This window comes from Anarhichas minor, unplaced genomic scaffold (assembly GCF_050575085.1).
Source record: "Anarhichas minor isolate MPS153535 unplaced genomic scaffold, ASM5057508v1 ptg000012l, whole genome shotgun sequence".
Classification (NCBI taxonomy): Eukaryota; Metazoa; Chordata; class Actinopteri; order Perciformes; family Anarhichadidae; genus Anarhichas; species Anarhichas minor.
The window spans coordinates 7,975,681-7,990,627 of NW_027466458.1; the positions used below are offsets into that span (position 1 = coordinate 7,975,681).

At 44.0% G+C, this 14,947-nt stretch overlaps 1 protein-coding gene across 2 annotated transcripts in view; it reads left to right on the plus strand.

Annotated features, from left to right (window-relative positions):
* The first annotated feature begins 4,658 nt into the window (after positions 1-4,658).
* The window catches only part of grk4 (G protein-coupled receptor kinase 4), a 36,861-nt gene continuing 26,572 nt past the window's right edge, over positions 4,659-14,947 (plus strand). For both annotated transcript variants that reach the window (XM_076090659.1, XM_076090658.1), the window contains exon 1: positions 4,659-5,006. In XM_076090659.1, coding sequence (XP_075946774.1) covers positions 4,955-5,006 — 52 coding nt within the window. In that variant the 5' untranslated portion in view covers positions 4,659-4,954. The remainder of the gene's footprint in view (positions 5,007-14,947) is intronic.

The following is a 14,947-nucleotide window of genomic DNA, read 5'->3' on the forward strand; positions in this document are numbered from 1 at the left end:
GAAAGCTCCCACAGAGCCAGGAAACAGCAGACATCAACAGACTGATGTGTGTGAGTGGAGCTATTTCACGTCTCTAGTCCTTACACGTTCAGCTCAGAGCAAGGTAGTCCTGGACCATAATACGCATAACCTTTTCACGCATAAAAGTAGTAATACCACAGCTCCGTTGTCAGTAAAGGTACACCTTTCAAAAGCTAAGTAAAGGTAGTATTACCAGCTAAATGTAGCCTCAGGTATCAAAAGTAAAAGTTCTCAATTTGCAGACAGACTGAATGCAGAATGTCGTATTTCTATATAATGTATATAGGCCTATAATTGGCAGTCAAGAAGTATAAGATATTTTAATAAATTAAAAGTAGCAAAACACTTCATTAAAAGTGAAAGTCTTGCATTCACAATCTGTGCTGTAATCTCCCTGTGTATGCCTGTACTACTGTTGGGTAGTTTAATCTCAAACAATGAAGTTATCAGGAGTTTTATAATAGAAAGTCTTGATCTGAAACTGTTGGATAAATGTAGTTAATTCAAAAGTACAATATGTCCCTCTTAAAGTAGCGACAACAAGTATCATAAATTGAAAATGCCAAATTAAAATATCCTAAATTGTACTAAAGTACAGTACTTAAGTAAATGTACTTAGTTACATTCCACTTCTGCAACCATTCTGTTTCAGATCCACTTCTCATCCTAAATGCAAGTTTAAATGAAACAAATTAGGGCCAACTACCAACTGCCGTCTATTTCTGTCATCCTCATCTCAAACTGTACAGGATTTAGAGGAACACATAATGCAGGAACATGGTGTATGATTGATGTTCAGTATCGCCTCGCAGCTCGTATGAAACACTGAGGGAAGCCATGCTTTGTTAACAAAGAGAACAGTTTTTAAAATGTGTAAATAAAACACCATTCTGCTCTCTCAGCTTGAAAATATTATGTTTCAAGGAAAACTCCAAAAGGTCACACTGGTGGACGTGTACATTGAACTTCTCTGACCAAATGAAATCTATTGTCAGAGACAATATGTGCAGGTTCTGCTGCAATACAGTTACTTTGGAGTCTACGACTAACACGCAATTAGCTGCTAAGACAGTATGAATGAAGATTTTTCATGAGTACATAATCCTTTCGCATAAATAATAATATGTCCTGTTTGTTCCATTTTTTTGTTGAGCTCTTAAAATGGCATTTAAAAACAGCCTTGATATGTTTGTTTATTCAAAAGTGAAATGAGATTCAGCATGGGTTTCATTATAACCACGTTACCCTCTCACCTGCAGTGTGTACACAGTCGTACTTAACAACAGAATTCTCAATAGTTTGACCTGCTGCTACACAGCTGGCATCAGATAGTGAGATTATTTTTGTATAAACACAAAATGAATATTCATGAATATTTTTGGTACAAAATTCACACGTCATCTTCGCTCAGCCTGTTGTGTGCAGTGACCAGTGACACATAAGACCAGTGAGAGGATGAATGCAGAAGTAGAGGTTGAATGAATGAAATGCATTTGAGCGGTAGATAAGCGTTTACTGTTTGTTCAAATTCCACAACCAAAATCTAAGACCAACAGTTATTTGTAGGCCTGAAATTCTGGCATATTTTTACGTCAGCAGCATCATCTAGTGTAAATGTAGCCTGCAAGGAAACTACACGTCTACGTCTGCTGGTGGAGCGTTCAGGGTTAAATCTGCTGCTGAGTTTTACTTCTGGCATCAAGAGAATAGAGCCACATGTTAGAGATTACAGATGTGGTTCAGGAATCTGTTTGTTTGTTTCTCATCTAACATATATATATTTCTCTAATGTACTTAAGACACAGTTTGGGTTGTTTAGGTTTGCACTGTTTTCACTAGCATTAAAAATCCAAAATAAAATTTTGCCACAAAACTTAACGGGTCTATTAGGAAACTAACCTCATAATAACCTGTTTTAGCCTTTATCTGAGCCAGTAGAGAGATTCCAGTAAAGATCCAAGAGCCGATCCACTGATTGATTCATTCTCAGCTCTACTTATTTATAATATTGGGTACTTTAATCTGTAAAAATCTTTATTGTTTTACAAGTCCCTTATCATTTTATGTTTTGTATGTAAATAAATTCCTAATTTCTAGAGTAATTAGTAACTGAAGCTGTCGAATAACTGGAGTAAATAGTACAGTATTTTAGTGGAGTAAGTAACTGAAAGTACAGTACTTGAGTAAATCCTACTCCACCACTGCAGCCCAGTTGAGCTTGTTAGGTGAGTAGAAACATTATAGTTTAGTGCACGGTGAGCAGTTAGCTGCAGGGATACGTTCAAAGCTTGATTACAGTCAGATGGCAGAGAGGACTACTCTCTATCTTTGAAATGTCTTTCATGCTTTTGGAGAAAGTCCACTTTTCATATTTTCTATGGGGGTTTGCAAAAAAAGTCCTGTTTGTGTAAGTGGAGAACACAACTCTGTGCGATGGTTCAACCAAACTGACAAGTGAAAGAGACAAAGATCCTTCTGAGCAACAGTTGGAAAAGAAGAAATCAGTCATTGGTCAAAGAAGTTGGAAGCTTAGCATCAACATGTGTTGAGGAACAGGTTCCTGTTTCAGTGTCAAGTGTACAACAATGCAGCCATAACGAGCTGGAATATTAACAGGTGTGTTTATTTAGCAACGCTCTTCTTAAAGCTCATCACAATAGAAATATAAGGATAGTGTCGGGTTATCACTGGTGGAATATCAGCTGAACATACTGTGACAAACTTAAACAACTTCAAAGTTTAAGAGTATTCTCCCGTCATGTGAAACTAAGAGGAAATCGACTAAATGTTTTAATAATTGCATTCTTCTTTTGGGGCCCAAACTATTTCAAATGTAAATAATACATTTGGTGTCTGGTACTCTTTTTGCCTCTGTGAGAAAAGTCATCATTGAAGGAGAGAAGAAAACTGGCGCACTGCATGTAATGGCCTGTACTCATGCATTATCACCACTAGGTGGCAGCATTGAATGTGAATGGTCCAGTAGTTTGGTTTTATGTTGTTCCAGACCAGCAACCATGTACCGCCGACTATGGACAGCAGTGCATTACTAACATGGTGAAATAAGAACCAGGTTTATATACTGCACAGACGGTCTCTTTCTGAAATCGGAGGCGTATTGTTCGAGCGACAGCATCCACTTGTTGCACTCACAAGTTGTTCTTGTGATGAGAAAATTACCTTAAATTTAAACTATGAAAGAATCAAGGCTTCCAGTATGACACAGTACTGCATCAGATTTAACCCTGTGCAAACATGGCCTCTATGGCTTTAAATTGAATTGCTGACCTGAGGTCGGGCTACTTGCCCATCCCATGTAATATTCACTATTATGTCAACGGGTCTTTGGTTGTATCTGTCCCATCACCAGCATCCTGTTCCTCTGGGAACTGATAATGGTGATAATGTCGTTGGTAGGAGAGTAAACTACTACTTTAGTTTCATTCTTCCTGCTTTATAAACATGTATTACACAGCTTTGTTGAACACTCAGTTCTACGGTCTGTTGCTATGTTTTTTTTATCAATAAAATCATTTTTAAATCAATATTTTGTGTCAAGTTATTGATCTCTTTAGAGACTAGCTAGATAATGTAGGCTACAGAGACCGGATCATTCTTGCAAAATGAACCCATTCAGGTCGATTGAAGACAAACATTATTACACGTCCATCGGTTAAACATGAGAAGAGACATGTTTTGAGTGTTCCAGTAACTTGACACTCTCTGTGTTGATAGAATCAGTGAGGAAGTGAAGATGAAAGCCTGTGACCTTCGACCTTTGAGTTTCTCCACAGATACCCTCAGGCCTCCCTGTGATGTGTTTATGACCGTAGTAAAAAGGAAAAGTGAAACAGCTAATGGGGCCGATTGTGTATTCTCAATGATCCCATTTATGGATCTCTAGATAGTTTCAAGAACAGTTTCATTGATTACTTTACAACTCCCACACTGTCCTTCTAAAGGCACACGACTTCTCTCCTCTCTGTCTCTGCAGACACACAACTCTTCTCCGAGCATCGGATGAGAAAGCCCAGACGCATGCTGGCTCACGCTGTGTGGTTGCAGGAGGAGAAAACCGGTGTGTTATCTCTTATCTCCAGGCTGTACGACCCGGCATAATGTAACAACCTTAAAACCCTCACACCATTGTTCAACACAGCACAAGGTCTGCATCAGGCCTCTGTGGCCAAAGGCATGCATGTTGCATAACATTACATTAGCCAGCAGCAAAAAGCTGTAAAGCAGGAAATCACGGGAAGGAAAAGTTTACTTTTTAGTATTTTCATTCATGTTTGGATTAAAAAGCCATTCAAGAATGATTATTTAAAGGAAACATCTTTCTTTTCCTCTCGATTTTTCCAGTAGGCTCTCGCTCCTGTGGTTGAGGAGAGGGAAACTTGTAGACAACCGCACACATAAAGCACGTTTTAATCCAAAACTGCCACACAATAAATGTCACAACCATCCATAATTTCAGGAGACTTAAGCCTAGGAAATAGCATGCATGTACGTATGAATGCACTTGTGTGTGAATGTGTGTGCGGTTGCACTGGTTGTAAATTGATCCCTCCTACTCTCGCTGGTTCGTTGTGCAGAGGAGGGGCGAGGAGGAGGAGGAGGAAGAGGAGGAGGAGGGAACCGAAGCAGGAAGGCAGGCAGGCAGGCAGAGAGGGAAGGGAGGCAGGCTGTGAATGCTAACAAGCACCGTCGGAATCACAGCGCTCCATCGGTAGGGTTTGATAGAAAAAACAAAAAAAACCGTCTTGCCATGGAGAGGAACGACGACCACTATTAAACACCTACTATGCGCCAGTGCCGCGTTAGCCCTGTGCGCGTGCAGCAGCCTCACCGTCGTCGGCACGTTTGATCTGAAAAACCGTCTTTTTCCGCTGAGTGAAATGTATCGCGACTGCTCCGGATTCACATTCTGACAATGGAGATTGAAAATATCGTGGCCAACACGGTTCTCCTGAAGGCAAGAGAAGGTAAGCACAGCAGAATGGCAACAAGAAGAAATGAAAATGTATTTTCTATTTTTTTCTTTTCTTGGGTCCCCCGCTTCTCCGACATGGACACGGACCAGCCCGAGCTTTCGGCTGTCCTCCTCGGGATTTATGCTTTTCTCTGTCTGTCATCCCTGCGCAGCGCATTTCGTCTCTGGGCGGACACCGAACATATTCCGTTGAAAATCAGCTGTTTGTACACCAACAACGCGCATATATTTGCCGCGCAGGTTAACACAAGGCCCAGCGGGCTGGAGATGAACAACGCAGGGAGTGTTTGCAGCATCGCGGCGTTGCGTTAGAGGCTGTCGAGCACATTTTTCCACACAAGCACCAGTGGTTTTGTGGATATTTACGATGACATAACGGATATTTACCGGTGTTCACATTACATGATATTGTAGTTGTTGACCCCGAAAATAAAGCTGCGCAGCGGGGCTCGGTGCTTCAGTAACGAGCCGCTTTCTGTCATTGTAGGTTTAAATACGTGTGTTTAAAAAAAAAAGCCCAATTAGAAATGTAACGTGAACGTGTGGTGTTATTTGACGCAGAAATATGCCACTGCATTGCCGTTTCGGCTGTTGATAAGGACCTAGTGGGAGGGGGGGAACACTGTTCTAGTGGAGGGTTTAGAGGCGGGGGGCGGGGGGGACCGGGAGAAGGCCCGGTCTCCCCCCCCCCCCCCCCCGCGGCCCCGGGTGTGCACGCTGCTCAGCGGGCCGGTGATCCCGCAGCAGCTCACCTGGAGGCGGAAAAAGAAGCGAGTGTCCATCTGTTTTCCAGGAGATGGCAGAGCAGAGAGGCCAGTGAGTGGGCGCAGGGTGGGTGTACAGCACTGTATCAGCTGCCGGGGGGGGTGAAAAGGTGTTATTACTAGTCAACGATTTCCACTTATGTTTTTTTTTTCTTCTTTTTTCTTCCCTCTCGTCCAATCGGATTGGACGCCAGCATCAGGCTATATGGCCTCCAGAGGCTATTGTCAAAGTTGATGCGCTGTATTCGCTCACAGTGCGGCTGCATGGCTCAGTTCAGTGTGCGTACGCGGAGGCCTCCCCCTGCTTATGGTTTGCATTATAATCGGACTGCGTTTCAGTTCAACACTAAACGCCAACACTGCTGTGAAATGGATTATTCACAGCGGCAGTGAATCCATTTCTTAGCGGCAGCTGGTTCCTCACGAGGCTCCAGGCTTTTCCTTTACCTGCCGTTAAATGGTGCTTGGCGTTGTCACGAGTGTTTACTCGTGACGGTGCGCTGATCGGATCTACAGCCTCGGTACCTGCCAGTGTCCTCGGCCAGAGGCTCCAGAGGGCCCTCGGTGATGAGGGTACGGTCCGTGCAGAGAGTGGAAGGAGCATGGTATGTGTCTCCATACGTGGCCCAACTTCACCATCATTTAGCTTCAATGGTCAGATGTGTGCAGAAACATTTGGTGATCATTTGACATGACATTTATTGTTTTTTTTCAGTAATCATTTGAGTCGTTTATCACGTTAATATACCAGCCAGTCATTTATTATCGTGACTTGTGATGTACATTTATTATTATTGTGACATAACAGATTTATCAACAAAGAAAACAGTCAGTCCTTTCAGTCTTAATGAGGATTTTGGATGTAGTCGGTGCTCCTCTGCCACGTCAAATATGTTGAATAAGCCAGTGTTGTTTATATTTCTCCCTGTTATACCATTGACTCTGTTAATTAGCACTCGGATTAAAACCGCTAATGGCTCCCAATTTATCCTTTTAAGGTGCACAGGAGACTAATTTGATTTTAATTAGGCTTTCCAGAGGTGGGTGTTTGCAGCTGTCAAAGTCTTTCAGTGTGTCACAGTGACAGTTGTCAACACTGGCAGTGTCCCGAGCTGCGGTGGGAACCCCACCTTTTTTTTTTTTTTTTGTATACGGATAAATCCAGACAGGAAGCGGCTCCTGTGGGTCAGAGGTCAGCAGCAAGAGTCCCTCCTCCAGCCCCTCCATGCTACACGACATCAAGGCCTCCGCGAGCAGTGGAGTCTGTCTACCAGCTGCCTCAGCCGGGTCCCATCCATTGAGTCAGCAAGCGTTTGCCCTGCTGATGTGTCCTTGAGCATGACATTAAATCAGTTTTCCTGTAACTCTCTGACCTCGCTGTGGAGACAGGAAATGTCAAACTGTTTCCCAGCGCACTAATAAATATGCACGGTGCATAAACAATCATTTTGTTTGCTGATACGCTGAATTAACTCTCGATTATTAAGGCCGCCAAACACGTCTGCCGGAACCTAGACGACCGTTTGAGTCTGACCACGAGACGCTCAAAACGTTTGACTTTTTTAAAGTCATCTTTTACACACCTGTCGATGTGAAGCTGGGTGGCCAGGGGGAGAAGTGTTATGACAGGGTGTGTCCAGTCTGCCACAGTTGAAATGACACGTTAAGGGAAGTGGTTTGGTGTCGTCGAGATGACGCCTCTCCCGCCTCTGCCTCTGTGAAATGTATACATTCAGTACACTACGTGGAAAAAGAAACCCAACACATTTTACAGTATCTCAATTCTGTCTTTTGCCTCGGGGGCCCTTCGGACTGCAAGAGGTTACGCTTGCATGAGGTGAAAGTCTCGTACCGTCAGAGGAAGTTATTGCTAATAATGGCTCCCATGAGAATACGATACAAAGTTTTAGAAACGGTGTGTGTGAGAATATGAAAGGACCATTTGAAGCATAGCTGCAGCCCACAGGTCATGTGGATGTAAAACCTCAGCCAAGCATTAGAGAGTTCATCTCAACACACAGACTCATGCAGTGTAACACTATAACAGTACAACATTGCCTCCTCAATAATTGTATCGCAGTCTAAATCATTTTCACATCGTCGAGTAGTATTCAGTACGTTCGACATTTACCGATGAACACATCGGAGGGCCTGCTTTGATTGTCTTTCATCACAGACTGCATTGGCTGATATTGATATGATGAATATGAAAGCTTGTAGGACAGAATGCCGTTAAAAGCACTTGAGATCATTTAGAAACAGTGTTATCATACTTTGTCCCGCAGGCTCCACTGTTTACAAAACTTTGCTGCACCTGAGTTGGCGGAGCACCGGATCACAGCCGAGCAGATGGCGGTGTGAAGTCTGTGGAGAAAAATCCATGTTTACTCTTCAGCTGTAAAACGTCCTGCCTCCATTACAGAGCTCTTTAACAACCACATTGGAGGGTCTCTTTGATCAACTTAACATTTATATGAGATGGGAAACAATTATTGATACAAACTGATACATTTTTGTACCTTGACCATACAGTTGTGTCTCAATAAGGAAGCATTCAAAGCTGTACATTTGGGGTTTGTTGAGCTTTTACTTCAGTTAGAGAATGACTACGGTTCCCTATGAGAGCCTGTGTTTTCTTGTTGCATTCAGCTATGAGTTTTAAATATAGGTTGAGCACGACAGAAAGAGCTCTTCTTCAGTTGCACCCTGTAGTCAAAACCCAACGTGTTGGATGTCTGCAATGCATTCTGGTCTATTGAGTGTCATAGACCACTTGAGTCAACTGTCAACTGTCAACTGTCATTTAAGTACCGGATTAAACTGTCATTTAAGTACCGGATTTCTACTCTAAAGTTAGTAAAATAACACACCTGAGGGGCTGACAACTGCTTGCGTTTCCTCAAATTAATAAAAATCTGTACTTTCAGCGAAATATACCGCCGTCACTGCCTTTTGTCTCCGTTCCAAAGATCCCAGCTTTGGTAGATGAATGTGTCTGTGCTGAGAAGCAATGGAAATACCCAAAGGGCACAGAGGAGCAGCATTTACACGTGTATGACTCTTTAATACAAACTTGCATGCAACAGAGACACGAACATATGTTCACCACCGTATTACGCTTCCACACATGTGTTCATGTTCAAATGTAAAGAGGGACTGGACATGCAGGGCATTCATCCAGCTTCCCGGAATCACATTTCATAAAGATCTTTTTCCGCTTTGTTTCTCTTTTCATTCCTACCGTCTTCATAAAAAGGAAGGAATGTGGCCGGTCCGGTGCTCACATTCCCCGGAAAAACAGTAGAAACTAATCCTGCTTATAGAAGTTATTTCCACCTTACAAGTTGGAAGCTCTCTCTTTGTTTTTCTTTGCCATAGAACGCAACACATGTAAGAGGATCTACCTCTGCTTTTGGAGTCCCCCCCCCCCCCCCCCCCTTCAAATTGTAGGCCAGCAGGTCCTCTCACACCACTTGTGAGGCTTTTCCTGTGACGTTAGCTGGCGTAGCTTTGTTAGTTTTGTGGTCATAGCTGGGCTAACACTTGTTGTCATCACTCTGGGGTGTTTCCTCCAGCTGAGGCTCATAAAGCACATTGCTTTGTGACTGTCCCTTGATGTGGGACTCATTTTACAGTTATTACACCCACAAATGGGCTGTGCGGGGAGCGAGACGCAGCGAGTTGCGTACGCGGCCGTGCCGCATGGCACTAGCGGCGACGCTTAGCTGGGTGGCTACCCGGGAGGTTCATAGCACAATTCCTTGACTGAGCATGAAGAGGCACTTTTTGAGGCACTTTTTGAACATCATAGGGACGTTGTTCCAGCTGCCTTATTAAACGTTGAATGGCCGTTCTTCCTGTGAGAACCCAGCTGTCAGCGATGTGTGCGGCTGAGTGTATTTACAACGTGGCATGGTTAAGATTTAGTTTCTCTAAAAAGAGTTTTTAAAGGTCTGGCAGAGTCGAAAGTCTTGTAGCAAGTGTATTAATTCATAGTCACAATTTTGGCGTCTGCCCTTGGTTGAATTTGATGTCGGTTCTTCCTTCAAACACGACTTGAAGGGGTTGTCTTATCACAGATAATCTTCAATGTGTAAAACGTTCTACGTGTTCCACACCCAAGGGCTCAGCGCCGGAGAGGACTGCTGCTTGTGTGTTCCTGCTCTCTCAGCGAGGCCGTGAAATTAACCAGCGGGCCCTTCATCTGAGAGACAGCAGTAGATAACGTATAGATGATTAACCTTTCCGTCCGTCCTCTTACTCAATCCAGCTCTGTGCGTTTTGCTCAAGTTTAGTCTCACCATGTGTGTCCCCCCCCCCTCTCCTCCCTCAAGACGCTGTGAAAACAAGGGTCCGTTTTCAAGCACGCCTCGGCTCGATTTTAATGGAATATCTCGAACACGGAGATACGGGGCAGAGGAAGGAGAGGTCTTGCAAAACACCACGGCACATCACTGGAATGAGCGAGAGCGCATGTTTATGTACAGCGTGTGTGTGTGTAAGAGAGAGGGAAGTCTGGCCATAAAGAATTATTAAAGGCAAAACAAGAGGAGAAAACTGTTCATATGGGGGAGGGGGAGCAAGAAGCTGAAGTAAGAGAGGAGGAAACAAGGGAAGGGGCCATGTGAGCGAGGTGAGGATCACAGTCTCTCTCCCTCTCTCTCTCTCTCTCAGCTGTGTCTTTCAGTGAGAGTATACAGCCGGATCAGCTTATGCAAACACTGGGCCGTTGCTTTGAATGGGCAACACAGATACTCGCAGCTAATGTTTTCCTTATTAGGGGCTACTCCAGCCAATCATGCACTGTATGGGAAAGCAGCAGGCCATTCGTTTATCATGGCCAGGCTCCATTGTGTGCGTGCTCACAGTACGACGGGCCCTAAACTATGCATGACCCTCTTCTCATTTCCGACAATGTAAGTCGTGTTTTTTAGAGAGCGGCCGATGTGACTGCTGCAGGGGTGTGTGTGTGTGTCTGTGTGTGACGGTGACTCTCGCGAGGTATGGGCTGGCACTAAATATTCAGGGTATGATTACATTGGCCAAAAATAACTTGGTAAACATTGTAATCAGTGTTTGTAAAGTTAGATGGTGTTGGTGCCAAAATGTAGTGGCGTACCGAACAGCATGTTTGGCTTTTTAGCTTTGATTTACTTTTCTCTTTCATGCTCAGCTTATTGTATTTAAATTGAAGCTGATCTTTAACCTCCATGCCTTTAGTGTTCAGGTAATTAAAGCTTCTTGCACTCATTTATAAGTCACTGTGTGCCGACGCGTAGTGTGCCCTGAAGCGGATTGCGTGAAGATGGTCGGTCTGTCACTGTCACAGACGAGCTGGAGTCTCCGGCCTCGTGGCTGTTTTTCTGTGTGTCGGCATGTGACATGTGTTCATCAGATGGGCGAGCGGCTTCTCCCATATGGCGATGCCAAATGAAGACGGGTTGTGAAAGACGGCGGCGCCGCACGCCTCTGTGTTCACGGAAACATCTGAGAAGGCTGGCTGTCGTGTTTAGCTTTTGGACCGTTGGCCAGACAAAAGATATTCACTTTCTTTTCATAAAAGAACGATTTTTATTCCTAGAAAAAATCAGTTTGAGCGATGGAGACCGATACTGGATTTTGAGGCTGATGATAATGACATCGATATTTGAGATAATCTCAGCACTTCTTTTATTACCTCAAACACATATTTGGCATTTCTATCTTTCATGTTCTTGTGACTTATGAGCCAATATATCTGCTGATATAATATATATTTAATGCGCTCTATTATAACACATCTGTTGGCTGATTTGGGTTTCACCGGTTTCTCTATAAATTCAACTTATCGCCAGCTTTTAGATGCCGATCAGTCACACAGGATTTCTTCTATACGGTCTGTGTGAAATACGTTGTGAGCTTTATTTGAACTGTTTTTTAAAAAGTGAATGAATCTCAAGTCTGAATTTGTAGAATCTGCAGGAACTGTGAAATGCCCTGAGACAATACTTCCACAGTGTACCGGCTCCCACTTGAGATGAAGGAGAGAGAGAGGACAGGGAGGACAGGGGGCGGAGCACATTTGGGCTGGTGTTTGACTGTATTTGACCTGCACTTGCATTTAGAGCATAATGTGAAAACAGAAGCGACCCGTGAATGTAGCATTCATGGATGCAGTCATAGCTCTCTCCACACTCGCAGACATACAAACAAAAGCGGCATGAAAGTATTCTCCGTCTACTCCCTCTCTTTGTGTATTTTCCGTTTCCCAGACTGTCTTAAATACATCGAACCGGACTTTAAAATGTAAGAAGACACAAAGTAAACCTTGTTGGTGCATCCATCCCTACTGTGAGATCAAAGTGCTGCCGAGTGATTTCACAGAAATGTTGTTACTATAATACGACGTACACATTCTTTGCAGTGCTGCCTTTGGCACTTTGTGTCCCCTTTTAAAAGAAATAACACACTGTTGGATCGTATTACCAAGCTTTGGTTACCGTGCGCTGTTTTAAATGAGCCGAGTGTAATGTTCGCTCATCCATTCATCTGTGGCCAAAGCTGTGTCGCATTTTCTTTAAATGGCCTTTTGCTTTTTTGCTGGATAGCTGTCAGCAGAGAGTGACGGGGAGCGGGGGATGATGTGAGGCCAGTCGCTGGTAACGCGTAAACGTGTCTCTTCAGGAATGTGCATCCTTGGCTGAGAGGCATGTCACCTGATTTGACACCCGAGTCTTTCTCAACATGTTCCGACATTTGAATCTCGTCACTGCCGCGCCTGCGCGGAGCCGTCCCGAGGTCCTGCGCGATGATCTCAGCGCCGCTGGCTGTTGCTCGGCTATGAATGAGCCAAACTGCTCTGAAGTCTGTGTTTATGGAGGGCCCCGCTCTCTCGGAGGGGAGAACCAAAGTTAAATAAATACTTGCTCCATCCTGTCTGCATTAAGGGCCTGCACACATGGCTTTGACGTCAGAGTGACATTAAACAGGGTGGGGTGGCCCAGCCAACTCCGACTCGGCATGTGCACTCACGCACACATGCGCTCTTCCTTAGCTTGCTATTAAATCCCTGTCTTTCTTTTCTTGTTAGAATCTCTGTTCATTTAGTTGTTTTCCTAATTCTTCTGTCTTTCCTTCTCTCTTTTCTGACCCCATGTTTAGGTGACGTTTCTCCCCCTTTTGTCTTTTTTTGTTCATGTATAAAAGCATCGTCACTTTCATCCTATTACAGGCACTACTAATCTCAACACTTACACTTCCCTCTAACAACATCCTCTGATAGGGAAGAAGTCAATCTGTGACAGTTTGCTACTTTTTGTTGAGCTGCTTTGCCTGCAATCATTGTGTATTTGTGGAGCAAGTGTGTGCAACTGGCTATCTCCAGACGTGTGTGTGTGTGTGTGTGTGTGTGTGTGTGTGTGTGTGTGTGTGTGTGTGTGTGTGTGTGTGTGTGTGTGTGTGTGTGTGTGTGTGTGTGTGTGTGTGTGTGTGTGTGTGTGTGTGTGTGTGTGTGTGTGTGTGTGTGTGTGTGTGTGTGTGTGTGTCCTGCAGCCCCACAACCGGTCTTTCAACTAAAACCTGAGACTAGTGGGATCTTATAAACTCCGTCAGCAAAACGTCTACGAGGAGCTCGTCTCTTAACGCTCCCGTCGAACCATTCCTGGCGTGACAAAGTCACTTTTTTGAGTGTGTGTGCTACCACTGCTTGTCCAAATAAATCATGGCAGCTCGGACTGCTCATATCTGGCTTTATAGTATGTTTCCAGTTGTTACTGTTCACTGTGAACATAGAACAAGACTAAAAAGTGTGAGTAAGTCTGCAGTAATGGAGCAATGGGAGTGTTTTTGTAAGAGCATGAACACTGTGCAAGCTTGTGTGTGTGTTGGGAAGGTGTTGTTTTGCAGGTGTTTGGCCACAGTGACCCCCTGTATGTGTTTGTGTTGAAGCCGTCTCATGTCACTGCCGGACCAGCTGGTGGCTGGTGAACTTCGGGACAGAGGATTTCCCTCTCTGTCATCCTCAAACCGTCCCCGTCTACGTGGGTCGCTCGGGCTAGTTTGTTTACGGAGTGTTTTAAAGCCTGGGTTTGAAGTGATGGGAAACACAGCAATGTGTGCCCAAGAATAATCAGCTGACTCTGGAATCAGATGTGTGTCTCTGTAGAAGGTGCTTTCTGTCCTTTAAAGGCAGGTTCGGTAATCTTGAGAAACTAGCAAGAGCACTAAAAAATTATCCAACCGAAAAATTCTTCCCAGTGTTGCCAAGTCTTTTCCAATGAGAGTAGCTGCAGCACTCACTCCACAGGTTGCTACATCTAACAAGAAAGTTGGGCAACACTGACGGCCGTCCCTCCAAAGCCACTGCCCCAAAATGATCATTGAGAACGTAAACAAAGAACGTGACTCGTGTTAGGACTCACACAGGCAGGCAGGTGGTGTTACACCTGGGCCAGAATAAATGACTGGCTCATTACAGTCCTGCAACGGCCACAGACGAGTGATGTTTGTCTCCTTCTGTCTGTTTATTGATAGAAACCAGGAAGATGCCTTGTGTTGTTTCTTTAAATGTGAAATGTGTCCACAGTGTACTAGCAGTATTGAAAACAGTCGAGCACTAAAATGTCTCTGTCGTGTTTACTACACGTTTAATTGGCTGCTTCCTAACTGGGTCTATAAAGTTGAGAAAGCTTTATTGGTGTGAATGTGGACGGTAAAGTTAAATCACAAGACTAGTTACTTATTCTTTGCTTTGTCTGTAACTTAAATGATAACTTTATACTGCGCTGCACCATCTTGAAAACTTAAACGTGTACATAATTCCTCAAAGTGAGGAATTAAAAAAGTTGTTTTGTTTTTACATCAGACGGAAAGAAAATGTGCTCTTGGTGTGTCCTCGCCTGTTATAGATAGAGCAACACGTTAGATGAAAGTGATGGAAAAGGATAGAACTGTGATTAAACTGACCATCATTCATTTCATCTGACCAGGAGTAAAAAGAAAAGTGACACGAGTAAGCAACAAAAATGATGATCGGTTTCGATCACGGACGCTCTCGCACACAAACGTCGATCCCACTGTCCAAGCTTTCCTCTCGCCTCTTTAAAGGTCGGCTGCTTGTGTGTAAAGCTGCTACTTTGCTAATTAAAGCAGCATTTCATCAGAAATGCTGCCCCCCCCACACACACTAACA